Source organism: Eubalaena glacialis, chromosome 14, assembly GCF_028564815.1.
Source record: "Eubalaena glacialis isolate mEubGla1 chromosome 14, mEubGla1.1.hap2.+ XY, whole genome shotgun sequence".
NCBI lineage: Eukaryota > Metazoa > Chordata > Mammalia > Artiodactyla > Balaenidae > Eubalaena > Eubalaena glacialis.
This window is the reverse complement of record NC_083729.1, coordinates 87,666,160-87,693,890: the sequence shown is the minus strand read 5'-3', so window position 1 is coordinate 87,693,890 and position 27,731 is coordinate 87,666,160. Positions and strand designations below refer to the sequence as shown.

At 51.8% G+C, this 27,731-nt stretch overlaps 1 protein-coding gene across 4 annotated transcripts; it reads left to right on the top strand.

Annotated features, from left to right (window-relative positions):
- On the top strand, positions 1–27,474 carry CHST10 (carbohydrate sulfotransferase 10). Of its 4 annotated transcripts, none has more exons than XM_061211171.1 (8): positions 1–152; positions 2,055–2,124; positions 10,505–10,945; positions 11,170–11,301; positions 17,469–17,560; positions 19,132–19,366; positions 21,627–21,915; positions 23,378–27,474. In XM_061211171.1, exons 4-8 carry the CDS (start codon positions 11,202–11,204, stop codon positions 23,913–23,915), a joined length of 1,254 nt encoding a protein of 417 aa, XP_061067154.1. In that variant the 5' UTR covers positions 1–152; positions 2,055–2,124; positions 10,505–10,945; positions 11,170–11,201; the 3' UTR covers positions 23,916–27,474. The 4 variants fall into 4 exon arrangements, with proteins under 4 accessions (XP_061067154.1, XP_061067155.1, XP_061067156.1 ...); XM_061211172.1 differs by having other exon boundaries at positions 10,466–10,945; XM_061211173.1 differs by having other exon boundaries at positions 21,810–21,915; positions 23,378–27,473.
- Positions 27,475–27,731: the final 257 nt, after the last annotated feature.

The window sequence follows — 27,731 nt, the reverse complement described above, 5'->3', positions numbered from 1 at the left end:
GCCGCCGCCACATCCCGGGCCGGGCGGGCGGCGGCGCCGAGGCCACCGGGCGGGCGGGCCTCCAGCGCTCCCCGGACGTCGGGACCCCAGGCCCGCGAGGCCCGAGCCGCGGAAGGGCCTGAGGACCGCGACAGGCTCCGGCTGCACGGAGGGTGAGCTCGGGGAAGGGCGGGGGACGGGGGGGGTGAGCGTCACATACTCCCGGACCCCGACTCCCACAACCCCCCGGGTGGACGGGAAAACGGGGGGAAAACCGGCTTCTCTTTGCTAGCGACATCCCAGTGTGCTTTGGCGACTTGAGGGCCTCCCTAGTTCGTGAGGTTAAAGAGGAGAACCTTCATCACATTAATTATGCAATGAGGCGGCGTCCTTGCTGGGGATGCTGTGATCGTGGCATCATTGATACTCGGTGATCCATAGTTTACTTCTTTCATCCTTGCCTGAGAATTTGCATTTGTAATTGGAGGCGGAAAGAGGAAGAAAATGTTCCACTTGGGTGCAGGGAGCAGGCAGACAGAGGAAGAGAGAGGCCAGGGAAGAAGGACCATGTGCAGCTTCCCTAAGTGCACAATTAAGCACGTCTCTGGCGGGTGGGAGGGGAAAGGATGGTTGGAAATGCGTGTGTCCTGCCAGGTAGGCTCCTGGGTGCCCTCAGCTCAGATTTGGACAAAAGAGAGGCCTGTCAGAAGTTGGAGGTGGAGGCATAAATTTCTGCACTTCTGGCTGGGAAGATGAACCAGATCTTCCAAAAGCTGCCTTGTTATTTTCCACGTCTGCAAAAGGCAGGAAAGGGCCGGGCAGTGAGTGCAAAGCAGCGCAGTCAGGTTCTGGTTAGCTGAGCGGGAGGACTGTCATAAATGGGTTTTTTGTCTCAGACACTCCAAGTCTGGGGCCTTGGGCCATAAAGAGTTGGTTATTGGTCAGTTTTCACTGCCAGAGTGAGAAATGTCTCAGGTATTCTTAAAACCGGGCAGCTCCCTTTAGCTCCAGGCTTATTCACTCTTTTCATTGACTGGGTTAAGAGGAAGAGACACGAAGAGGGAAATGGTCTTTTCTCTTTTTTCCCATTATCATTAGGGCAAAGTCCATTTTGGGTCCAAATGGGAATTTCAAGATGGAAAGAAAAATCTTTCCATCTTTGCTTTTGACCCTCAAGGATAGAGTCTCCAAGAAATACCTAAGAGAAAAATTCTCTCCTTCCCTGGAATGGAAACTGGAGTTCTTGCAAAACTGAACAAAGAAAGGGAAGAATTAGTTACTATCCTGGGCAATTTGCAGTTATATTCAGATCATTTTTCAAATGCTTGAGGTTATACAGTAGAATAGAAACGGGGGAGAGAGGTGAATGCAGGACCTGAGAGATCATAGAAGCCAAGAGAGTGTTTTGTCCTGATACAGGTCTGGAAGAATCTGCATCTTAATCGTTCCGTCTTTGTAACATGAAATTGCTTTTCTTTTTAATATTGAGTTCATAAGAGTAAAGGGAAGCATAGCTAGACTGCTCCAAGCATCCCAGGCAGCTCGGGCTCTATTGTGTTTTAAATGAGTTGGATGTTTATTTTGCCAGGTAACTCTATTAAATCTGTAATCTCTCTAATTCCATGAGTTTGGCTTGTTTCCAGTTATTCATTCACGATATGACATTTGGCTAGAATTTACCAGGGTGTTAAAGCTTGAAGAAATACAAAACCCAGTGAACATCTTGCATTGAAAGATTTGATCATCTTATACAGGAATCCTTTACCCAATATCAAACATATAAAACAGGTATAATAGGATCTGATTATTTTTGCTCCAAAAAATATTTCATTTTTTCATACCAAGTTACAGAGAAGAATCTTTTAAACGGCTAGCTCTTTTGGTACGTTTAGAATATTTATTCATCTGCCAAGCCATCCAAAGATAACCCCCCTCTGTAAGAGACCTGGCGTGCGAAATATACTTGAAAAATCAAAGTGGTTAACTGTTTCCCAAGTATAAAGCAAGCTGTGTTCAGTAAGTTGATCTCATAACCTTTAATGGTGCTTATTTGTTTTTTTAATCGTCCCGTACAGAGACACGAGGAGCCAGGAACCTCCAAGGCAAAGCAGATACTGCAAGGAAATGTGGACCAGGCCTAAGAAGGTACGGAAGGGAGGTTGTGGACACCTCACTAGTTATCTGAGATCCATGTCACATAGCATTCTCCTTTCTTGCTCATATGGAGATTTCCGGAAGCTTAAACTCGTAAATAGGAGTATGTACACGGATTCTTAGAAATGTTTTCTTAACCATGATCATAATAGGAGCACCCGCTTAGGCAGGGGGTTAGGTGAGCTGGGTACCTGCCGAGTGCCGTGCCTGGCTTGCAGCGACCCCCGAAGACGTGTTTGCTGTTCATCACCATCACTCCTGAGAATCTGTCTTCACCTCCAGTTCATTCCCCAGCTGGCCAGAGTGAGGAGTGGCTTTCCATTCTGGTCACTAAAGGATGAGCAGTCATTCTGAGGTGGTCAATTGTAATGACGACGGCCAAGTAGACGAAGGAAATTTCTGAATTTAGATTGAGAGAAACCCTTACTATGAATTTAAAGCTCACAGTGATTGTAATAAGACTTTATACGTTTTATAAATTCATACGCAACATTTTATTTTCTTAAGTGGTGATTTAATAATTTTGTTGGTTAGGGAACACATTTTAGTTCAAAATCGAAAGGGCTGGTGGTGGAGGGTCCTCGCTGCTCCAGCCTCAGCTGTCTCTTGTTTCCCTTCTCCCTGTCTGTTCTCCCAGGGTTACCGGGTCCTTGTGCATGACCAGATTCTTCTCGTGAAGTTTCCTTTGGTGTCTGGATAGGTTTTGAATGAATGTTTTAAAAACTGAACGCTGGGCAGGTGATCCTTTCCCCGGGGTACATGGGTGATGGAGGGCGGGGGTCCAAGTGTTTCCAACTCAGTAAAGGGCCCCTGACAAGGCTCTTCGTCTGGGCCACTCCCCCGCCGTCCTGCTCACTCTTCGCGGGAGATGCCAGCCTCCTTGCTGCTTTGGGGATTCTGGGACCAAGCTCTTTGCCAGGTGCCGCGTGATGAGTCCCCTCCCTCTGTTTGAGCATCTTCTCAACATCATCTCCTCCGAGGTGCCCCTTCCTCCCTTACCCTCCTGTGTTATTAACCGTGTCACTTAGCGCCTGCCTGGTGTGATCCTAGGCGTTAATGGCTCTATCTGTTTATGGCCTGTCTGCCTCTATTTGAAGCAAGCACCATGAGAGCAGGGCGGGTAGGTTGCTGCATCCCCAGAGCCAGGAACAGCTCCTGGCTCAGAATAAGCCCTTGGTAAATATGGCTGAACGGATGAATGACATTTGGGGAAAAGCTGTTTTTTGGTTTTTTAAATCTCCTCTCCTTTCTCTGTCTAGTTGTCTGTCCCTCTGTCTCCTTCACATTCAAGGAGTTGAATGGAGGTTAACTCCTTGGTTACCATCACCGATGTCCGCAGGGCCCCTCGTTTTGTTTACTTGTGGATGCCTTTTTAATTCCCTTTCCTCAGTCTCATTTCCTCTCGTCCACCCACATAAGAAATCACTGGAAAGGTCATCCTTTTCTTTCTTTGTGTTTCTGTAGAACGTGTATTTTTGGTTTCAGTGCCTGCGTTTTTAATTTACGTAAATGGCACTGTGTCATATATCTCATTCTATTTTTGCTGTATTTCCTTTGCACCACGGTTGTGAGATTTATCTGTGTGGTTGTGTGCACACTAGACCACGTCTAGGCCAATTGCTTTTAAAAAATTTTTAACTCTGTTTGAAACAGTTAAATCGGCTTATTTACCACAGGAGGAGTGAATGTGCATAGTAAAAGTAGAACTAGGAGAAAAACAAGTGGAACTAGGCAGGTGGGAGTCAAACTCTTCTGCACAAATTCAGAAGGATTGTGCTTTTGGGTAACAACTCGAACACGGGGGAAAAGCCACTGGCAGCTGAGCAAAATGGATGCTTTCAAAAAGCATCTTTTTGAAAGTGCAAGGGAGGCCAAATTTGCACCAAAAGTTGGTAATAGTACCAGAGTCACTGTTAGTCATTACAAACATGTCAAATGTGTGCTGTCTTCCTTACAGTTTAGAGAGAGAGAAGCAGCTTAGGATTTCTTGCATGGTTAGTGGTCTTCCTGCATACCTGACCCTGCTTTCCCCTTATGTCCATCAGTTCTTTAACCACTGCTTCTGCCTTGTGGGTTTTCAAAGAGCCAACCTTCTGGCTTAGTTTCAGAGCCTGACGTCTTGACAGGTGCAAATCCCGCGTAACCATCAGGAGTAGGGAAGCTCTGCAAACCGCCAGGGTGCACGCTCAAGTTCGCCCCTGTTAGCTGCAAGAGGCACCCTGGGAGTTGTCTTGGCTCCTTGAACAAGGGAGAGTTAATTACAGAAAATGTCAGGCTCTTTAAAGGCTGTTGGTCACCTGGCTGCAGGGAGAGCAGTGGCCCTTCCAGAGCCGAGGAGGGAGGACCGTGGGTGTCAGGCCCCAGACTCTCTGCAGACGGAAACAGTGAGCCTCAAGGCTGTCGCCCGTGGACGGAGGGCAGACCCGTGGGGAGTGTGCTCAAGGAAACACTGCAGATGGCAGATGGCGGGCAGGCCGGGAGGCGCTGGGGCTACAGGAATTTGGAATGACTTTCTTTTTGTTGGAAAAAAAAAATGGGGCAAATTTTCCTGAGCTTTCCAAGATCAGCCCAAAATTCTACAGGGGCTGGTTACCTATAGATGGGAGGGCTGGAAAGGAGAGTAAATGGGAACAGTGATGGAGCTCTTTATTCTAATCAGGCCTCTTGAAGCTGTTTATTCAGAGCACATGTAATTCAGATCCTCAGTAGACAGTCTCAGTTGACAGACACCCTTTTGCTACGGGTTTTCCTTCTCACACTGTAAAGAGGTGGTGGGAAGACAGCTGTTACGCTAAAAGGCCTAGAATCTGCATTTTACCGAGTTCCCCAGGGGGCAGCGGGGGCAGTAAAAGCTGAGGAGGCCTGGGGGCTGGACCAGCAGCTCAGCCTGGCCGCTCACTGGCATCCTGAGCAGAGCTTTTCAAACTCGCCCAGATTCAGCCTCACAGGTTTGCCTAGATCCTCCTCCACAGGTTTGCATTGTCTCTGCTCAGGTGTTCTTGGGGCCCAGGGTGTTGCTGTAGTTTTCAGAAGCTCCCCAGGTGGTTCCGATACACAGCCAGGACTGGGAGCCTCTGCCCTAAACATAAGGTCGGACCCCTTAGCAGATGATCGCAGAGCAGAAACGCTGCCTGGCCAAGTGGACACGCCCCTCCGTAGGATTCGTCAAAGCCTAGCCCATCAGGTACTGTGGCTCTTACTGGTTCATTGGCTGGTTTTCAGAGACCTAGAGGGTGATGTGATGGGGAGCATTTAGCCCCTCTGCTTGGGCCCGATCGGAACACCACCTGCGGCCTGTGGAAGTGACCCTGAGACTGGGGTGTGGCTGAGCGGATCGCTGTGCTTGACACCTCTGACTCTGCTGCCAGAGAAATAGTTTCAAGATGTAAGTCAGATCACCGTACCCCATCCCCGCTCGCCCCCAAGGCGACCGCTCCCCAGGGCCTAGCCTTGTCTGACCACGTCTGCCAGGGCTCCTCCCTGGCCGAGCTCGGGAAGCTTGTCCCTGCGCCTGGGCCCCCGTCTGTGCTACTCTGCAGCCCGGTGCCGGGGTCTCCGCCCCTCTCCCCGTAGGTCTCTGTGCCGCCCCTGCCCTCCCTCTGCCAGGTCGCGGCCCTTGTGCTTTCCTCTCACGGCACCGCGTCCTCTGCCTCATCTCACGTCTTAGGTAGAGTATTTGGTGACTGTGGGTCCCCCCGGTAGCCTGCCAGCTCCACAGGACAAGGAGCGTGTGTGTGTGCATGTTGGGGGGTTGGGACTCGGTGCTGTGTCCCTGCGCCTGTTTTGTGGGATGAATGAGGACACCTTTTCGTGATGAGCTTGGTAGATGATCGTTTCTCGGTTATTGTGTCCTTCGAAATATATGCAGGTGCACGTCTCCTCGTGTGTGTGTGTGTGTGTGTGTGTGTGTGTGTGTGTGTCGGATGTCGTAAGTGTAGAGATAGTGGCCCTGAGGGGTGGAGCTTGTGGAGGGGGCCCGGGCTTCAGTCTCACTGGTTCTGGTCAGCATGGGACTTGGAGAGCAAGTCCTGGTTCGTCTAAATTTTTAACCAGCTTTTACCTTGACAGCTTCTTCACTTGAGTCTGTGTATGATTTGTGAATTTCTCCTTATAGACCACGAGAAAAAATTAAGCGCTTAAAAACGGTCCATCTCTCCACCCGGCCGTACCACCGCATGTGCCCCCCTGAAAAGCATAATAAATAATGCAGTGTTTCCTCGCAGCCCGGGGGAAACTCGCCTCCCCTCTCCCCAGTCTGCCCTGCTTCCATCTGGGCTGGGACGACCAGCCTCCCAAACCCCTGCTGCTTCTATGAGAGGAGCCGTATTTGATGTAGTGAAAGTGTCATCACCCAGATGGAGGGTATCTGGGGAGGGAGGGGAGCAGGGCCAGGCAGGGGCTCCAGCTCATTTGTAACCCTTTATTTCCTTTAAAGACTCAAGTACGTGCAGCAGAACTATTAGAACTGAGCATCTGAAAACAAGTATTTGTTATATTATTCTATGTTTTAAATATTAAATCATTTTTAAAACTGAATTAAAAACTAACTAGTGAAGACAGAGATGTATTTCCTAAACACTCAGATACATATTGCCTGTCCGTTCACCACATTCTTTCCTGGCTGGAAAAGTATTTACCATCCTTTGCCCCATTTTACAAAGTGGTAAGGAAACTGCTGTTGGTGGTAGTCAGGTAGGAAAAAAATTAAACAGCAGAAATAAAAACACCTGGGTCCGCATATGTAGGTGGTTATTTTCTGTATTTTATTGGTTTTTATTATAAAATGGATATATGCTTATTACAATAATGTTTTTAAAATACAGAATTGTACGAAGTAAAAAATGACTCCACTCATCCTCTCAAGATTTTATTCTGTGCATCACACATATGTATGTGTGTTTGTGTGTATATATAATCACATACGTTCACATGTATATATGTATAATTCTTTTAACTAATAGGATCATACATTCGATTCTGCAACTTGCCCTTTTTTGTTTACTGATGTATCTTGATACTTTGGAGCTATGTAATTGGCTTACCGCCTTTCAGCATTGTTTTATCTAAAATTTAGAAAAAAATTTTTTTGGACTGCAGCATTATTTCTTTATCCCCTGGTCAGTAGGTTGTAGACACAGAACAGTAGTTGTATGTCTATTCAAATGCATGTGAGTGCGTGACTTATAAAATACAATTTTATTTTCAAGTAATAGTGAGGTCCTAGTAGCTTTGGGTTGTTTTCTAGTCTCAGGTAACGCATGTTAAATATATAAGCGCTCACGTGGAGACTGGAGAAACACTTTGAGGTTGAACGGGGGCCTCATACTTTAGAGAGTTTGGACCCTGGGGTGGAGAGTTGGGCCAGGTGTCTTCTAAAGCACCTGCCAGCTCTCCTAAGTCTTCCCGGTAGTTTCTTGGTTGATGTCGTCATCCAGCAATAGCGAAGGTCACCTTGCGGTGTGCTGGGCACTGTGCTGGCCGGGGTGCTCCAGCACGAGCTCACATGCCACCAGGGGAAGCAGAAGATTCAGGCTGTGGTGGGTGCCGGGAAGGAAATGAAACTAGGTGAGGATGGAGGGCAAATCAGGGTGGCCAGCAGGGAGGGCTGAGCCTGCGTGTGCCGTGCAGCGGGGGGAGCAGGCCCTGCCTGGCCTTTATAGGGGCCCAGTGGTTGGTTGGTTGGTTGGTTGGTTTGGCTGCACCGCACGGCTTGCGGGATCTTAGTTCCTCGACCAGGGATTGAACCCGGACCCCGGCAGTGAAAGCACCGAGTCCTAACCATTGGACCGCCAGGGAATTCCCTCCGGGGCCCAGTGGCTGGGAGAGCGCTCCACCCACTCCCCACCCCCTGCTACCCGAGCGCAGGCCCCCGCAGTGACCACCACAGGCTGTGTGGCCTGGGCGGGGACCGCAGCAGGGCACCAGGGTCATGGGCAGGCCTGAGTCTGGTCTGCACTCTAAGCGCTGGCCGTATACTCTGCTTCCCAAGAGCTTTTGGCAGGGGCTGGGGTTTACGCACGCGGAGCTTCCCCAATCTGCAGCCCCATCACAATCCCCACGTGTCCTGGGCACCGTCCCTGCGCGGCCCAGGCGGGCCGTGAAGAGGGTGAGAGGCGGGTGGGTGCCGTGCAGACGCCCCCCCTCTTCTGACCCCGATGCCGTGGCCGGGCTTGGAAGGGGACAGGGCTCTCTGGATGTTTTAGTGCAGTAGGAGTTTAGCAGAAGTCACTTTAGAAGTGGAATGTTTTGGAAATAAAATTGCCATCTGGAAGAAGAAGCGGGCTGATACATTGTACGTTGCAGCCGAGGTGCTTTGGCAGCCTCTGTCTCACCGGGGCCTCCCAACACACTGGTGGGTATGCAGGCGGCTGTTCTGTCCTAATCTAGTAGGGGGCCCAGAGAGCTCTTCTGTGACTAACCCCCAGACACCAACACGGAGAAGAAGGGACCAAATCCTGCCCCTGCCCCACCCCCGCTGCCGGGTGAAAGTAGCTGTTGCTTCTGACCTTAAATGAAAACCCAGGGTTAGGAAGGCAGGCGGAGCTTCAGGACAGTGCAGGTCTCACTTTCCAAGCAGCCCAGAGGTAGAAATCCTGCCCCTAAGCCACCTGGCTTCCCGGAGGGCAGATAGTGGGAGCCGCATATTCATGTCAGGCTGTTTATTCTTTGTCTTCCTACCTTTATCTGGAGGTGAACCAGCTCGGTGGGTGGACTCAAATTAGATCCCTTTAGAAGACTAGCTCGCATTGGAAAGATCGGATCCTTAAATCACAAAACCTCCCAAGTGCAGTGCCGAGCAACGGCCTGATGCCTGGGTGGTGCCCAGGGGCGGGAAGCCCAGAGGTCGGCAGGTTGAGCCGGGGGGGGGGGGGGAAAGCTGAGTGCCAGTGCCCAGGGCTCTGCCCTGCAGGGTAAGGTGTCTGTGTGAGGGGGGCAGCCCCCATTGACTCCCCTGTGTCTGTGCTTACTCTGCCACGGCACAGTGTGAATCACCAGCCCCGGGCCACTCAGCACCAGGGCCTCTTCCTTAGCCTCAATCTTCCCAAGAACGGACACAGATGCCTCTGGGCACATCGTGTACCACCCGCCTGGTGCTTGTCCGCTTTCTCTTTACCCACTCCCCAGCCCACACTGGTCCCTCCCCCTCTGTTAGAAAAGGCCTGAAGCCGGGCTTCCTCAGTGACCAGTGGGGATGGACACCGCCAAGTGTCCCCGTCTCAGAGGGCCCAGCTCAGCGGACTCAGCCCTGAGGGGCCCTGTGCCCTCTGGGCCGTCTGTGCCTCCCTTGTCTCTAGAAGAGAAAAGCTATTAGCCTGGGCTGAGGGTCTGGCCTTTCTTTTCTTCTCTTCTTGGGCAGTTCACACTGTTAGGTTAATTTCTAGGTATGTGTCCGTTAAATAGGAAGGTCACCAATTTCTGTTTATAGAGGGTCTGCTCCAGGCCAGGTGGTCCTTTTGGTGCAGTCTCTCATTTAATCCTCGTGACCATCCTGGAGGGAGGAGGGTCTTGTCTCAGGGACGGAAAGCCACAGCTTAGGGTAAGTGACTTGCTGAGTCCCAGAGCTAGCGAGCGGTGGGGCACTCCAGGGCTCTGCTTTGTGCCACGTGGCCCCAGACGAGGCGTGGCAGAAGGGGACAGGGAGACTCTGCAGAGACAGGCCAGCTGCTTCAGGCAGTTAGAGCGGGAGCGGTGTTCCCCTCATTGGGTAGTGTTGCCAGATAAAATGCAGGACACCCAGGTAAATTGGGAATTCAGAGAAACAGCAGATAGCTTTTTAAAGTATAAATGTGTCCCACGCAGTACTGGGGACATAGTTATACTAAGTACTAAAAAATGTTTTGCTTACCTGAAATTCGAACTTCACGGGGCACCCTGTGTTTTCATGTGTTTAATGTGGCAGCCCTACCAGGGGACCCCGGGAAACATGGTGCGCCTGCAGCGTGGAGACTTGAGAATGCAGGTGCAGGTGTGGGCTGGGCCGCGGGGGGAGCTCCCCATCGCAGGCCGGAGAACCCCTTGCGGGAGGGAATGCAGGTCGCAGTGAGGGCCTCAGAGGCAAGGATCTGGCGTTGAGGCAGGAGGAAGGCCGTCGCCCGGGCCCTCGTGAGCGCTGTCCACCAGGTGCACGCAGGCTCTGAAACTGTCTGCCGTCAGCGCACGTGCAACAGACCAGCTCCCTGCTGCCCGGGGGGCGGGGGAGGATGGACGGGCCCGACAGCCGGCGGACACCAACCCAGCCCAGCATGGCCTCTCTCTCCAAGTGGCTTGGTTTGGCTTCAGGAAGCCCCGTGTTAAAGGTGACACGAAGCACTTTTTTGTCTCTCTTGCAAAGAATCGAGTGCGACTTCCGGTTCTTCTGTGTCCCCTGCAGCAGAGTGTAACCGTGTGACCCGCTGAGGACCCAGGTGCCCCACGTCACTCCCGGACAGCGATAGCCTGAGAAACGCCCACCCCCGAGGTTCCGCGCAGGCTCTGGCCGGCAAGTGGGCGGAGCCGGGACGCTCCGGGGTTCGTTTCTCGGGTTTCACAGATTCTCTACAGCTCAGTGGGTGTGGCCGCAGCTTGTCAGCGAGTCAAGATTTTAAACCCAGCCTGCTTGGAATCGCCTCAGGATGGCGTCTGCCCTCTGAGGATTACCCAAAGGTCCGGCCCGCGGCAGGCCCCCTCCTGCCCCGGCTTCCAGGCCCTGGCAGGTGCCAGATGCCAGATGCCAGGGACACAGTAGCCTGGGCCAGAAAGTGTCAACAGGCACCTCTGCAGAAGTGAAGTCTTACCACGTTTTCCAAGACCAAATAGAAATGGCTCCTTTCCGGTAAAGTGTTTTAAATTTTATTTAATTATCAACTTGATAAGTTGCTATTAATTAAAAATATGATGTTAAGTTAAATAATAAGTCAAAACACCCTCGGTATCAATAGAAAAATTTTCAGAAATATTTGTATTGAGGCTATTAACTGAAACTGCCCATTCTTTTATTACCTTCTGTTTAATTGATTTATTTGTAAGCAGCAGGGCCATTTTGCTTGTGTTTTCCAGGAAGAATCACTGAATGGCTGACATTTGACAACATGCACCACCAGTGGCTTCTGTTGGCCACATGCTTTTGGGTGATTTTCATGTTCATGGTGGCCAGCAAGTTCATCACGCTGACCTTTAAGGACCCTGATGGTAGGTACACCTCCTCATGGAGTGGATTTTGGCGAATTCAGACCTTGCTGTGGTACTGTTCCTGGGTACCTGCTCAGATGAGTGGTGACACGGAATCAAGTGACTCTGACCCAGAAGGGACTTGGAGGTCATGGCGTCCAAATCCTTGATGTTGCAGAGGTTCGGGAGAGGAGTTGGACGGGGTTGAAGGGGTCTTTCCCCTCGCAGTCTGTGGGTTTGGGGACCAGCCCTGCTTGGTGTCGCTGAGAGATGCTGCCTATGTACCCGGTGATGCTGCCTGCTGGTGGCCACGTGTTTGAAGGTCACCTTCAGCGCCCCGGAAGGAAGGTGGTCTAAATATATGTGCGTTGGGTTGTCCTCAAGGATTTTTTTTAACTCCCCTTGACCTGATGTAGGCATTCAGATAAGGACATATTAAGAGCACGCAACCCAACCTCAGAAGAGCTGCGTCTAGTTCGTGCCCTTGCCCTTTGCTTACCAGGGCCTTAGTATTCTTTCTGTGGAATGGGCGTGCTCCCTGCTCTGACAGCTCCAAGCCCGACCTGGGCACCGTGAGGCCCTGTGAGTGACCTGTGAGGTGCTGGGCACGAGTGAGGAGCCACGGGGATGGTCATCTTGAACCCTGAGGCCACTCCTTCAGGGGCAGCATGAGGCAAGGCGCACGGGAGATGTTGAAAAGGCTCGTGAGCGGCCTTAGTGTGGCCTGGCACCGCCATCCTGATAGGGAGGAAGCGCACAGCATCTTTATCCTGCACGAGGCTTGCCATGTCCACCTGCAGGTGGTGGCCCTTGAGGAAGGGAAGTAGAAAAGGATCACACCAGTCATTTTGCTGATTTACGCCCGGGGGCTGCACAGCCCGTGCCGTTTGTGTGGCCAGCGGGCTGTGGGCCCTGCTCGTCCTGGAGAGCCCCCGGAGGTGTCCTCGGCTGTGCTGAGGCTGCCCAGTGCCCCACACCCCCTGCTTCCATCCTCCGTGTAGAGGGGCAAGGTTGGAAGGCAGATCTGCAGGCAGAAGAGAGAGGCGCTGAAATAAGCCCCCAGGGTGGTTCTCAGCGCCGCAGTTTCAGGTCAGTAACGTTATCGGGGCCCAGCTGGCTGTCATCTCAATCCTACCCCATCTTCCAGGAGCCCGAGAGGCTTTCACAGCCTGGGGAAGGTGGAGTCACAGCTGCAGGCATCTGGGGTGGCCAAGAGCATCACAGGGTATCATGGCTAATCACGGTCACACTGGGGACCAGGGCCGCTGTCAGGACAGCACAGGCCAAGTCTGGGGAGGTTGTTGGAATTTGAGCTGAGGATCTCAGCCCAGCAGTTTGCTGCTGGGCTGCTCCCCCCAACAGCTAATGTCACCGATAGTGGAGACCCCTTGTCAAGAGTCAGAGCAGTGGTTCTCACCCCCAGGGCACTTTAAAATCCCGTGGGGACTGTGTATATCTCCTGCTGCCCAGGCCCAGCAGAGACCAGGGGGCAGAATCTCTAGGCGGGGGGCCCAGCTGAGGACCACCAGTGGGAACATGGCTGGGAAACTGCACAAGAAACGAAGCTGCGGAGAACATGAAATGGTGTCACTAAGTCTACACATTTCACTCGTGATTCCTTTAATGTCACCTCCTGGTAAGGGAGGCACTTGAAAGGCGAGCCATGAGGTTGAATTGTTTGTGGTTTATTTTATTTAAAAATGAGGAGTGTATGTAATATATTTTATATTCCACCCAAAATAATTAAATAAGACGTGTGCCTCTGAGTTTGAATATGATCTGGCAGTAAGGCCTCTGAAGAGCACCTCGCATCTCAGGGGCATCTGATAAACGAGGTGTCGCTGCTGTGATGGGGCAGGTTTTATGCTGAGTGTTTTCAGAAAAGTGTAGAAGCTTGAGAAGGTTCGGGGAAGGGGAGCAGAAAGTGAATGGGTGGAAGGTGACCCTACAGAGAAGGCTGAGAGGCTTTAGGATGTTAAAATCTGCAGAGAGGGTCTGCTGCTGCCCTGGGGGCTCTCACCAGGGTCTCACCAGTGGCTCCAGCCCCATGAGGCGCGTGGTGGTCCTTGTGCCCTTGGGCGTCCCGCGTAGTTGCTGGGGTCCGTGCGTGGGAGCGCGGTGGCAGGCGGCTCCTGGAGGGAACGTGAGAGCCAGAGCTCACTGGCCAGCTCCCCTTTCCCCCTCGGGCAGCGCGGAGGAGCCGGTCTTCAGTGGGGATGCAGTCAGCCCCGTGTCATGCTGTGGACTGAGAGTGAGGACCGTAACCCCTAACCCCTAACCCCAAACCCTAACCCTAACCCTTTGTTGTTGGGCTCAAACATAACCCAGCCTTTCTCGACCACACAGATCTTATCTAATTGTCCCCAAGTCCCTGGCTGCGATCATGAAGGTGGGTGTCTGCTGGCTGGGTTCGGGTGCAGGAAGCGAGCTCACATGCATGGCGTCTTGCTGGTCTGGGTGACTGAGCAGGGAGCGGCCCCCCCAGAAGTTCAGGCCTCAGCCCCCTGGAGCACTGTGGCTCAGGCTTCAGGTCCCCTCTGTCTTGAGAGGCAGCTCACCCCCCCAGTGGATCTCGGGCTCCTGCAGGAAACCGAGGGAGGTTGGTCAATGTGTGGCCGTGAGAGAGTTCCTCATGTGTTGGAATTTATTTTACTCGCGTTCAGTGTTTTTTGCTTTGGAACCAGAAGCCCACTGTGAACTGTCATTACAAGGAAGTAACTAGCACACAGTGATGTCCCATGTGGGGAAGTTCCATCCCTGTAAGCGGGTGGCACATCCATGGCCTCAGTGTTCAGGGAGCTGGGTGCCCGCAGTGTCCATGGGCAGCTCCTTCCAGCGCTGTCCCCTGGGAAGTGGGCTCTGTTCCAGCAGCCAGTTCTCACCTACCTGTTCTTAGTGAGTTCCCTACCACCCAGTGGGTAGGAAGAGCACATTTGTCTTGAGCTGCTGTTTAAAGCCATGTGTGCATGCGTGCGTGTGTGTGTGTGTGTGTGTGTGTGAGAGAGAGAGAGAGTGATGGTCTCTCTTCGGCTCAGCAGTGAAGCCACAGTGAATCCTTTAACAGATTTCAGTGTCGTTTTGAACTAGACTTTGTCATAGGGAAATAAATCCCATTCAGTGGTGGGAATTTGATGGCATGGTGTGTTGAGACTTGAACTCAGAATTGACATCCATGTGAATCTGGTGTGTATGCACAGACACTGATTTTCTTCCTAATCTTGTGCCTCAGCTCAGCTGCCAGCCGCTTAAGGTCAAAACCTGTGACACAATGTCTGCACGCCCCCTGCCCAGCATGTGATGCAGCGGTGACCCTGGGCAGCTGGACACACAGAGAGGTCAGGGAGCTGAGGGGATGCGAGCCTGTCTAGAAAAACAAGGCAGTACTGCACGTGGCAAATTTAAAGACATTTTGTAAAACAAATATAATGATGTCTATAAGGAAAGCGAGCTCATATGTTATGAAGACAGCTGATGGTACCTATTGAGCAGAATCCTTGGGCCTGAAGCTGGCGTCTCACCCCTGGGGGTCAGGGTGGGGTAGGGATCTGCTCTTTGGTCACAGTGGTGACAGCGGCACCCGCTGAAAATACATGGTTGTCAGCAAAGCAGTGGAAAAGCAAAACCAAACATAAGGTGTGCTGTCAGTTTTATTTGAATCTAGTTGAATTGGGTTCGAGGGGAGTTGGGGAGCAAATACCAGGATGTTCAAGGTAAAAAAAAAAAGTTAAAACTTGGCGGACGAATGGCCGGCATGTGTGGCTGGAAGGTGAGCTGCCCCACAGCTCCCAGAGCCCGTTCTGGATGCTTCCGAGTGTGTGGAATAGGCGCTTTTCAAAAATTCACTGTTAAGTCAGTTGTTTAGAATTCAGGCTACGTTGTCCATCTAAAATGTCATTAAGGAAGCTTAGGTTTCTGGGAACCCGTGCGGCCCGTGGAAGTGCTGCGCATCGCTGTGCTGGTCAGGGATGTTGGCACCTGAGGTGACCAGACAGGAGTGGAAGGTGCCATTTCCCCGAGCACGTTGGCGCTCGAAGGTGAGGCTGCGGAGGAGGAGGAGGTTGGATGCTGGCCTCGTGGCCCTCGGGGTGCATTCCAGAGCCTTGGGGCCAAGGGCACTGCTGCCCTGTCTGTCTTCACACGGTGCATGGTGCCTCCCGTCCTCACGGCAGGTGCAGAGCAGCTCCTGTGCGCACCTGTGGTTAGGGCTGCATTTCAACTCAAACACAGGAAAAAGGGAAAAAGATTTCCGTGGGATTCACAGAGGTGCGTGGCCGAGATTTCTGTTGGGGTCGGAGAGCTCAGAGGCATGAGAGATGGGAGATGGGTTATTGTTATTGACGGGGCTCTGGGAGGATGGGTTTCTCCCCTCTGCACTGGGAGGACGTCAGGGTGGGGCTCGTTCGTGGCGGGGCTGGCTGGGGAGCGGGGGTGTTTAACAGCCAGACTGAAGGCGGGGAGGCTGCAGTGGAGCCTGCGAAGTGTAGGTAGTAATGACCCAAGAGGAGCTGGTTTTTTTGCTGATTTCTGTGCTTTTCTTTGATAACTACTTTTTTATTCAAATTATGTTTCTAGGCTTTGCAAAATTTTGAAAGCAATGTTTCTTTGATTGTAGAGATCTGACAGTTATCTTCAAATTCTACCCGAAGGTTTTCCCCCAAATCAGTTTGTTGTAAATGATTACTCTGGTGTAGCGTTTTGTAAGACTCCTCTAGTCTAATTTCACTTCCCATAAATTTCAAAAATAACGTGTAAGCACTAACTTGACTGCTGACTTGGCTTTTTTTCCCTAATTAAACTTTTAATTTTGAGATCGTTGTAGAGTCACGTGCAGTTGTACATAAGAGAGTCCGATGTACCCTTTACGCTTTTGCCCCAGTGTAACACGTTGCAAAACCACAGTGCAGAGTCACAAGAAAGGTATTCACAAGGATGCAGTCACAATGCATAACATCTGCATCACCACCAGGATCCCTGCAGGTGCCCTTCTGTAGCCACACCCACCTCCCTCTCCCCATCCCCCATCCCTGCCCCTGCCCCCCCCCCCTGTGACAACCACTAATCTGTTCTCCTCTCCATCATTTTGTCCTTTCAAGAATGTTATATGTGGTATATGACCTTTGGGGATTGGCCTTTTAAATTCAACATGGTCACCTGGAGATGCATCCAATTTATTGTGTATCAATAGTTTGTTCCTTTTTAGTGCTGAGCAGTATTCCACGGTATGGATGTACCAGTGTTTGATTAACCATTCACCTGTTGAAGGATAGCTGAGTTGTTTCAGTTTGGGGCTATTATAAATAAAACTGCTGTGAACATTCGTGTATAGGTTTTTGTGACATAATATTTCATTTCTCTGGGATAAATGCCCAGGAATGCAATTGCTGGGTCATATTGTAGTTGAATGCTTAATTTTTGAAGAAACTGCTTCTTCTAGAGTTTCTGAGAGCTGCTGTACCATTTTATATTCCCACCAACCATGTATTAGTGATTCCTTTTTCTGCATCCTCACTAGCATTTGGAGTTTTCACTGTTTTCTGTTTTAGGCATTTTGATAGGTGTGCAGTGGTATCTCACTCTGGTCTTAATTTGCATTTGCCTGATGACTAATGACGTTGAACATCTTCTCATATGTTCCTTTTCCACCTCTAGATCCTCTTTGGTGAAATGTCTGTTCCTGTTTCACTCATTTTCTAATGGGATTGTTTACGTTTTTTTTTTTTTACTGTTGAGATTTAAGAGCTCTTTACATATTCTAGATATGCCAGTCCTTGGTCAGACGTGTGGTTTGCAGATAGTTTTTCCCAATCTGTAGCTTGTCTTTCCATCCTCGTCATAGGTTCTTTGCCGAGCAAAGGTTTTAAATTTTGATGAGATTCAGTTTATCAGTTTTTCCAAAGATTTACTCCTATGCCCTTTAAGAAGTTTTATAGTTTTTTGTTTCACATTTAAGTGCTAATCTCTAATAAAGGGTGAGGTTTAGGGAAAGGCTCCTTCTTTGTCTGGGGGCATCCAGTTGCTCGGGTACCATTTGTTGAAAAGATGCTCCCCCACCGCATTGCTTTTGCACCTTGTCAGCTCTCACTTGGGTGTGTTTGTGCGGGTCTCTTCCTGGGGCCTCTGGGCTGTGGCACTGATCGGAGTGTCTGCCCCTCCGTGGGAAGACGTTTTAACCTCTCTGTGTCTCCTAGCTTACAGCGCCAAGCAGGAGTTTCTGTTCCTGACCACTGCGCCCGACGCGGGGAGGTCGCTGAGAGAGACGCACTTCCCTGAGGAGCTGAAGGTGGGCACAGCCGGGCCGCGGCACTGACCCCTCTGCCCATTCTTCCCTGGCGTCTCCCTCTCACCTGCTCACCCCTCCGGCCCCAGCGGGTCCCCCATCACGGGGAACAGCCTCCCCTCCCTCCCCGCCCTCATCAGCTGGTTTCCACTTACTGTCATGCTCGGCTTTAGAGTCGCTGCTTCTGCACCTTTCCGCTTGTTTTTAGTGTCTGGCCGGGGGAGTCACGGTCGGTGGGCCTTGTGCATCGTGGGTGCTCTGGAGTGTTGACTGTGTTGAGTTCCCGCCCAGCCGAGAATGAGCTTTGTGATGGGTGGATTGGAGATGTTGGGCGAGTCGGGAGGAAACCGCGGGAAAAGATCTCTGCCCCCGAATCCTGGGAATCCTGGAACTTTAGAGTTACGGGGCAGTTAGTCCAGCCTCCGGGCGGTGTGGATGAGAGAACTGAGGGTAGGAAAAAGGCTGATCATCCAGGGTCACGGGGGAGTTAGCAGCAGAGCCCAGGGCCGCTGACCTTCACCCCGTGCTCACCTTCCTTGACACTCTGACTCCAATTTCTCCCCAGGCTCCTTTTGCACGTAAATTCCTAATCGTTCCCCAGCCAAGGTGAGGGGCGCACTCCTGAGACCCCCTTCTCCCCCTGCTGACCCCTGTGCCGGGTCTGGATGGAAGGTTCAGGTTGCCCTCGTGCAGGAAGAAATGAGGTGAGGAGAGCCAGCTCTAAAGATGTCTATCAGCCCAGAATTAAACTCAGAGAAGGGACAGTCCTGCCCGTGAGCTGCACGTAAGGTCAACAGAAAGAATCCAGCAAAGTCTAGACAGCACACACCTGGGTTTCTGGCATCACAGCCTTCACCCCACAGTTCACATGGATCTTCTCACCTGGTCTCATGACTCCTTAGAGCAGAACCAGTGCTGATGGGCTCCATCCCCGGCTCACAGCAGCTAAACCACTGGTACCACTGACCTGACTGCCAGGCAGAGCCCCTCTCCGCACCTGAAGCCGCGTGTCAGAGAAACACAATTGTGTGCTCAGCCCTGAGGAAGTGGGATAATGGTTCCTGCCTTTTTAAAACCCATACTGAGTGACCTAAGGTGTTTTCTTAAATTAATAAACCAGATACACCCATGTACCAGATTATCTTCAAAACGGCCACTGTCTGTGTAGACAGCGGGTTCTGAGGTACAGTCCACATACTTACACTCAGGTTACATGGAGGGAGAGCGAGGGGGCAGAAGCTGGCCTTCCCTGAAATCGCTGAATGGAGGATATCCTACCGTTGCCAGGAAATCATGGGCCATTGTGCCATCAGCACAGCGACAGGTAGACAGCCCACCCGCCCTCGCGGTTTGTCCAAGCTGAGGATGAGGAGACAGGGTCAGCCGTCTCTGGCTGCACTGTGGTCCAGCGCATCCGCGCAGCCTGAACCCCGGGCCGCAGCGGTGACTCACGCCCTCCGTCCTGCTGCTTCTGTGGGGACAGCCCCCAGGCTCCGGCCTCCGTGAGTTAATGCCCGGCACGCCCAGTTCTGCTAATGAAGCCCTTGTGCCCGTTTTCTCTCCATTCCCTGCAGCTGACCGGGAAGATGCTGCCGGGAGGGCGGCTCGTTCAACCCTTGGTCTATATGCAGCGCCTGGAGCTCGTCAGGAACGTGTGCAGGGAGGACACCCTGAGGAACCTCTCACACACCGCCGTCTCCAAGTTTGTCCTCGACCGGATATTCGTCTGTGACAAGCACAAGATCCTCTTCTGCCAGACCCCCAAAGTGGGCAACACCCAGTGGAAGAAAGTGCTGATCGTGCTGAACGGTGCGTGCAGCGCCCGGCGAGGTCCGTCCTCGCTGGACCTCAGGGTCTGCGGGGAGGGTGGCCAGGGCCAGGGCGGGGGAGCGGGGGGGGGGGCGGCCGAGAGAGGAGCCCAGGAAGGGCCGGTGACTCACAGACAGCGGGCTGGCGTTTTTCCTGTTCGTGTCCACGTTAGAAGTTGGCGGGGTTCACCCAGGTGCTCCACACGCACGGTCAGGGCCTCCTGGCTCCCCTGTCTCTGCCTGCCAGGTTGATCCTGTTGCTTCTCTTCAGTCCCTGCACTGATTCTTACGAGTCACTCACTCTGTCCTGGGAGGTCAGGGCTCCACACTCAGTGGGCCATCCAGCAGCTGTCCTCACAGCTGCCCTCCTGTGCTGAGAAGGACCCGCACCCAGACACTGCTGGGTCTGGGGGCCTCCCCACCTGCAGTCGTCCCCATCTTACACTGAGCATCCATATGCGGAGGTTTAATCCGCCTGCTTCAGGAAATCTGGTGTTTACTCGGGAACAAATTAGATCATTGGAAAGTGCCCTCGTGCACCACAGGCTTTGATTCCTCACCACTCTTTTCAGACACTGTGTTTGTTTAAACTCCAATTACCCTGAATTGACCCAAGATAATTATGGGCTCTGTCTTAAATTCAGCTTCAAAAGAAACATAGTTCCAATAAACAGCTGTGTGACTCCTGGATCAGGAATCAGACCTCAGAGCCCCATGGGACATGGCCCTGGGCTCTCCGTCCCCCAGCCCCCCAGGCCTGCTGCTGCTCTCAGAGGTGGTGTCAGAGTTGGCTGTCATTTGGCCTCTTCACTGGTTCGTTGGGGAAGAAAAGGGAGACACCCGCCTCATCTTCTGGTTATAATCAATGCACTTCTTGAGTAATCAGACAGTATGTTGGATTTTTGACATCGGAGAATGAGCTTACAAATCAGATTTAAAACAACAAATGTACAAAAGTCTTACAGATTTGCTATCACAGTATGATGCATCAGACTTTGAAGAAGAAGAACCTGTTGATGAGGGCAGGATAGAAACGGGAGCGGTTCGCCAGGCCATATGATAGGAAAAGAACAGTCCCGGGGCTGCCTTCAGCTGTCCTTAGATGCACCTGCATGGCAACAGGTACCAGAGCAGGTCCAGGTGCAGATCCACAGAGCTGGCTCTTCTGTTGGCCCCTTGAGAGCAGATGTGCATCTTGCTTGTTTTATAGCCATCCTTCCACTGTACTTAGCACAGCGTTCTGGATCGGGGCTTAAATATTCTGTGGAGGCTGTGATCACTGCTTGGATGGCCCAACAGAGATCCTTCCCTGCCAGATTCTGAGTTTAACATGGCAGGGTTAACACAAAGATGCACATGAAGGGTTGCAGCGGCTTGGGTAGCACCCCAGCCCAATGATGATTTATTTCCGTTTGTCTAAGTTGAGAAAAGAGTGAAGCACCTGCCCAACCCTCTAACCCTAGGATGGGCCCCCAGGTTCCACTCTGCAGCCTGGACAGGAGCCGTGGCTCTCGGTCCTGCCTTGCCTTCTCCTCAGACACTCCTTGTCCTCCTCTGAGCCGTGCTTCAAATACATCACATCACTCCCACAGCATCAGCCTGACTTGTCCAGCACCAAACATCTTGGCCACTGCCAGTCTGCAAGGCTGTGAGGTTACCTAGGAACCTCTTAGGCCTGGGCGATGTCACGCTGGGAGTGATGGGCCCGAGCCGGGGCTGCGGGCATGAATCAGCAGTGTGTTGTTGTTTTGGTTTTTTTTAATTAATTTTTATTGGAGTATAGTTGCTTTACAATGTTGTGTTAGTTTCTACTGTACAGCAAAATGAATTAGCTGTACGTATACATGTATCCCCTCTTTTTTGGATTTCCTTCCCATTTAGGTCACCACAGAGCATTGAGTACAGTTCCCTGTGCTATACAGCAGGTTCTCACTAGTTATCTATTTTATACGTAGTATCAATAGTGTCTGTATGTCAATCCCAATCTCCCAGTTCATCCCACCCACCCCCGCTTTCCCCCTTGGTGTCCATACATTTGATCTCTACCTCTGTGTCTTTATTTCTGCTAGCTGTGGGTTTCATGGTCCCACTTCTCTGGCAGTTTCCCCCAGTTCCAGAGCAGTCAGTACTGCAGGTTTTGGGCATTCTGCTTGCAGGCACTGATCTTTCTTTTGTGGCAGATTGAACCCGATTTAGGTGCTCGTTGCTGTAGCCGTTGGCTCCCTCCCTCTCCCTCCTCCTAACTCGTCTGTTTCCTCCAGATGGCCTGTGGATCACCAGAAGCTTTTCTTCACTCTCATCCTGCCCGCAGAAGCAGTTGAAATTCAAAGACCTAAACGTGGATACTGGGATGGCCCATGGGGAACGCGGGCCTGGGCTTCGAGACGGGCATCTGTCTTTAAAGGCAGCATCCCCAACACGCCCTCTCCCTGTTTGCCTCCCAGGAGCCTTTCCTTCCATCGAAGAGATCCCTGAAAGCGTGGTGCACGACCACGAGAAGAACGGCCTCCCGCGTCTCTCCTCCTTCAGCGATGCAGAAGTTCAGAAGCGGTAGGAGCAGGGAGGGGGCGCTGATAACCCCCCAGGCTCGGCTCTGTGCTTGGCGTGTTTCCCAGATGGCTCCAAGAGCTACTGGTTTGTGTTGGTGAGAGGCAGCCGGGCATACGCCCAGCGTTCAGCGCATTTAAATTCACGTCTTTGTGAGAATTTCTGAATGTCTTCTCCACCCTAACCTTCATGCAGGCCATTAAAATGAAGGTTGCGTAACTGTCTTATAGAAATGAGCGGTCGTTTTTGTTCTGCTCTGATTTTGTTAAGCTTTATGGATTTCTTACTGAGTGTGACCTTCATTTCATAAGAGAGGGATTTAGGTTGCAGGGAAACCCCACTTCATTTTTCATTTTCTCCCAAGGTGTTACGCCTGCCTTCGCGGCAGCTGCCCCTGGGGGGTGGCGGGGTCGGCTGGACCCGGCAGAGGTGGAGAGAGACAGGCCTCACCAACCACAGCGAGGAGGGAGACTGGCATTGGGAAAATTCCTCAGCTGATTGGACAGTTGTCTTGGCAGCTGTGACATGGCCCCATAGAACAAGGTTTAAAAGGAACAGGTACATAATACGCTCGTCAGTGTCAGGGCACCGAATGATCTTTGACCTCCCTTGCTTTTCAGCTCCTTGATTTTCATTGCTTCCGGCGTTGGTTACTCACTCTTGCCAAGGTGTACAGCCTTAGAAGGCAGGTGTCAAATGCCAGGTCAGAGACCTCCTGGGGGAGGGTGGTCCTGTCACCCCCCTCAGCAGCGATCCTGTGGGGCTTTTGGGAGAGTAGACGCGCTGAGACCTGCAGCGCTGAGAAGGTCTCTGGCCTGGGTGAGCGCACGGAATCACAGCGGTGTCGTCGTCGCTCTGTCACTGTCAGTACAGGCCCTTCACGGGGGTACCCCTGTGCCGCCATCCCCCCACTGGCAGCTCCCCCAGACCCCCTTCCGCCAGCTGGAGCCTGGAGCCTCACTCTGCCTTTCCTCTTCCCCCCCCTACTCTGCCGCCCATTTTCCTTCCCCTGGAAATTTTGAATCGAGTTTTTAAAGATGTACCCTTCGAGTCATTCTCAGGCCTCAACTGTTCCTAACTCAGTCAGGGTTCCTGCCCTTAACGGTTTTCTGCACAGGAACAAAACTTTTAAACATTCCTGAAGTTTCAAACTACTCAAGTGAAACAAAACATGGGTTAAATAGATGTCTTCACAGCAGCCTCGAGGGTGATGAGTACTGTGGTCTTGGACAGTTAAGGTCTCTGAACCTCCATTTCCTCACCTGTAAAATGGGTTCATAACAGGATCTGCTTCCAAGGGTGGCTGTGCAGATTAAGTAGGAGCCACATGCAGTGCACTTGGCACAGGGCTCAGCCTGGTGGCTGCCACTGCTCCAGCCATCACGCTTCACTCTTCCTCACAACCCACAGCCAGCACCACCAGCAGCATCAGGTTAACTTCTTCATCTTCATTTTTTTCCCTTAGCTTGAAGACATACTTCAAGTTTTTTATCGTAAGAGATCCCTTCGAGAGACTGATTTCTGCGTTTAAGGATAAGTTTGTTCACAACCCCCGCTTTGAGCCTTGGTACAGGCACGAGATTGCCCCTGGCATCATCAGGAAGTACAGGAGGAACCGAACGGAGACCAGGGGCATCCAGTTTGAGGACTTCGTGCGCTACCTGGGTGATCCGAACCATAGGTGGCTGGACCTTCAGTTTGGGGACCACATCATCCACTGGGTGACATACGTGGAACTGTGCGCACCCTGCGAGATCAAGTACAGCGTCATCGGTCACCACGAGACCTTGGAGGACGACGCCCCGTACATCTTGAAAGAGGCTGGCATAGACCACCTGGTGTCTTACCCCACCATCCCCCCGGGCATCACCGCGTATAACAGAACCAAAGTCGAGCACTACTTTCTGGGCATCAGCAAACGAGACATCCGGCGCCTCTATGCACGGTTTGAAGGGGACTTTAAACTCTTTGGGTATCAGAAGCCAGATTTTTTGCTAAACTAATGTGTAGGATTGTGAGTTCAAGTATCTTTGTTAGACCAGAGGCTAACCAGGTGGAGATCTGGACACAGAAATGACACTTTGCTCTGTCACGTTCCCCCTGAACACTCCTCAGTTCCCATGGGCCTGGGTGCGCCTTGGCCAGTGAAGCTGGACCCTGACCATTATGACCTAGTTTGGACAGAAGGTGCCCGGCGGGCCCTGCCCCCCCTCCCGCCCCAGCCCCAGTGCCATCAGGCCTTTGTTCTCCTCAGCGGGAAAAGAGACTAAACATTTGCAGTCGAACAGACGGGAGGAAAAATCATACAGCCTCGAGTCACCTCCCTCGGTTGTCAGACACCTGCAGCTCCCCCAGACGGTGGGGCGGTCCTGCCTGTCCCCAGGGGATTGTAGACATGGCACCCAGCGCTTTCAGGAGAGATGGAAGAGCCAGTGGTCTGCACACATCCCAGGGGCCGAGATAGGGTCAAATCTGAGTAATTACACCTCTGGGTTTCATCTTGGCGCCACTATAATCACAGAGGCAGACCCTTCTTTCCATGACTGTTTTGTTCTGAGAAGTTCAGGGATGACTCGAGGGCACTCTCTGGTAGTCCATCTCTTCAGAATACATGCCTGTATGCTGCTGGGCCAGATTTCCAGACCTCTGCCTGCCAAGTGATTATCTCATTCAGCCCAAGAGATCCAATTTTGGAAAGTGAGGGGAGTGTACATTTTTCCCACCTGAGAAAGGGAACGTCTCTGGGGACCTTAAAGGGAGCCTGGGAAGAGGCAGAGCTGGCCGGGTGCTGGAGCTCAGGCTGCCCTGGACTTGGGCACGTCCGCCCTGATGACTGTCTGCCTCTTGTCTCTGATGGCCCCGCGTGGATGGGCACGGCGGGGGGGGGTCTCCACCTGTCTCCCCCAAGGCCAGGCCCTCCTGGGGGCCAAAGGCAAACACGGGCAACATGCCAGTATTGCCCAATCAGTGCAGCTTACACATTTCGGTCTCCTTTCGTCTCAGCAAAATGCGCACCACTGGACCCATTTCTGATGATGCCGTCATCCTGGACTGTAAGTTGGATAATCAAGTTCACCAGCAATAAAAATCCTGGGCCGAGGCAGCCCCAGTAACGCACCTTCCAGGCGCTGAGGAGCAGGCCACGGCTACCATTTCAGATGCCGTCCGACAGCGAGGCCCCTCGAGATACGGGAGAGTTTCCCGCGAAAAGTCCCAAGTGTTCAGGCTGCACAGCGCCCAGGAGCCCAGCCTTTCCTCCAGGCAGCCTCCACCGTCCCTTTCTCAGTGTGGCTTCCGGAGTTTGTAAATGTGAAAGTAACATGAAATTAAAAAAAAAACAAACACGTGCCAACCTGACATGGGCCGCGGTTCCAGGGCAGGTGCTGCGTGGACGCGACGTCCCCGAGGCCTGGCGACGGTGAGGGACACGCGGGCCTGCGTGATGGCTGCGGGTGAGCCGGTGGTGGAGGAGCGGGGCTCATGTGCCCGCCCGCCACGCCGACGGAGGGGCAGCCTGCGTGGTGGCCTGTCACCCTCTGCTGACACGCAGAGGCTGCAGGATCAGTCATTCTTCTGTCACGTTTTAGAAAAGTCTTGTTGAAATCATTCCGCACCTGATGCAGGAGTGTCTCTGGGGTGGAGCGAAGCTCATTCCCAGGGGAGACACCGGGCGGGGCAGGGGGAGGAGGAGATGGCAGCTAGAAAGGGCGACCCCGCAGGAAATGTGCAGATGAGCACTCAGAAGTAGCATCAGCCTGATTCAAAAAGAAACAGAAGAAGCAACTCTGCCTCCAAGAAGCAGTCTTAAGGCAGGGAGGGCAGTTCCTGAATTTGGAAGTTTAATAATATTAGGTTGACTTAATAGGCTTGTGTCTTAGATTGCTTTTCTCTTACTGGATTTATTTTCTTCTCACACATTTTAAGTTTCATGGGTCGAGGAGAGGTTTGGTTTCCCTAGTGCTGAGTGCACACAGAGATGGCAGATCCCCACATGCCAGGGGCCCAGGTGGCTCTGTTTGGGGTGGGGAGGGGTCCCGGGAGAAAGAACCGGGGACAGGGTCCCAGAGTGTTACTGGGGGATGTTGGTTTCCCGTCCGCTCACACTCTACCCCTCACCACACCCCACCCCCACTTCCCCACTCAACCCCAGCTTAGCCCATTTAACTGGAACCTCCAGAAGCAGGTAACAGCAGAAACCGGGACGAGAAGGGGAAAACGATCAAGATGCAGCCAAACTTTGGACAAAGAGCCTTGCCACCCCTTTGATGAAATTTAAATTGTTCTGGTTACTGCTGACGAAAGATTAAATCAGTCGATCTAAGAAAGAAATGGAAATTTTTATTTGAGACAAATTGAGGATTATAACCCGGGAACAGCCTCTCAGAAAACTCCGAGAGCTATTCTGCCCATTAGAAGTCAAAGCACAGTTAACATAAGTTTTTGGAGACAGAGGGCTATACATTAAATGATGTACTGTTGACAGTTTACACAATCCAGATCTTCAGGTACAAAGTGGTGGGTCCTTGTGACCCTTTGCAAGATTAAGAAAGAACGTTATCATTTAAGGAGCTGTCTTGTTGGTTCTAGGAGAACGTTGCTCTTTATGGCTGAGCAGGTATTTCTGCCGATGGGGAGGTTTGGTCGATGCCTAATGCAGAGACACAATGTGCAGTAGAGGGGAGAGAGGAGGCCAAAGGGCAGAGAAGATTTTTTACGTTTAAGTTTTTCTTGTCTTGCCATAAAATGTGTTATTTCACGGTACCTCTTCCAAGCCCCTTGGACATGCCAACCGCTGCATCCGTCAGGGTTCTGGGGTTCAGAGCTGAGCAGAACTGCAAGCTTGCGGCGGAGTAGAGGCTGGCAAGTGCTGAACCGGGCCGCCCAGGCCTGCGGGTGGCAGGTACACAGGAAGGATGGGGCAATTACATGGTTGTTTCCTTGCCCTCAAGCCAATCTCCCTGTCAGTTTATTAGCAGTTATCTTGAAGCTGTCTAAAACAAGACTTGGACAGCAGCATCACATCCATCATCTGTACTGTCCTCAAAACTGAGTGGACCTGGTAAGTCTTAACAGGCCTTTTTCAGTCGTATTTCCTATTGTCTGTAATCTGTAAACTCTCAATTGTTGTAACACTGCAAGGACCCCAAATTCTGGACTTTTCCTTTGTGCTTGCCAATTTCAACTAGCCAATCCTTTCTCTCCACCTCTCTCTCTCTCTCTCTCTCTCTCTCTCTCTCTCTCTCCCTCAGAAAGTAGAGAGGAACAGTCAATACATGCTTGCACTTTGCCTCTTTCCCTCCACTTTTCCCAACAGTCTCTCTTTTCTCTTTATCACTCATATTATCGCAGGTAAGTTTCACTCAGTACTGCACTGCAGCATCACATGAGTCTCAATCTTTCCAGCCCACAATATCTATTTTTTAGCCACCCAGCTCCTAACCAGTGAATATGAAATTTGAAAACCACAAATTTTAGGTCTCTGTAACTGCAGCTCCAATATCAGGATAACGATTTCTGTGTTAGATAGGGTAACATCAGCTTCCCTAACAAACAAAAACCAAGGTTTCAGTGATTAAAGACAATAAAGTGATTATGTCTTGCACACATAACAATCCAGTGGTCTGTTCCTCGTAGGCAGGGAATTTTCCATCTTGTGGCTCCATTATACCCAAAGGTCACATGGTCCTCTGCTTCCAGGAGGAGGGAGGACCACTGGGGGCATTATTATGAGCCAGCTGTGGAATTGGGACACATGTCTTTCACTGCATCCTTCTGGCACAGAGCAATTTCATGGGAGCTGGGAAATGTAATTCCTGGCT

Bases quoted from the DNA above. Each gene is read 5' to 3' on its own strand.
- CHST10 (XM_061211171.1), top strand. From the start codon at position 11,202: ATGCACCACCAGTGGCTTCTGTTGGCCACATGCTTTTGGGTGATTTTC. The intron at 11,302-17,468 runs GTAGGTACACCT...TGTGTCTCCTAG, and splicing joins GACCTTTAAGGACCCTGATG to CTTACAGCGCCAAGCAGGAG. The intron at 17,561-19,131 runs GTGGGCACAGCC...CATTCCCTGCAG, and splicing joins ACTTCCCTGAGGAGCTGAAG to CTGACCGGGAAGATGCTGCC.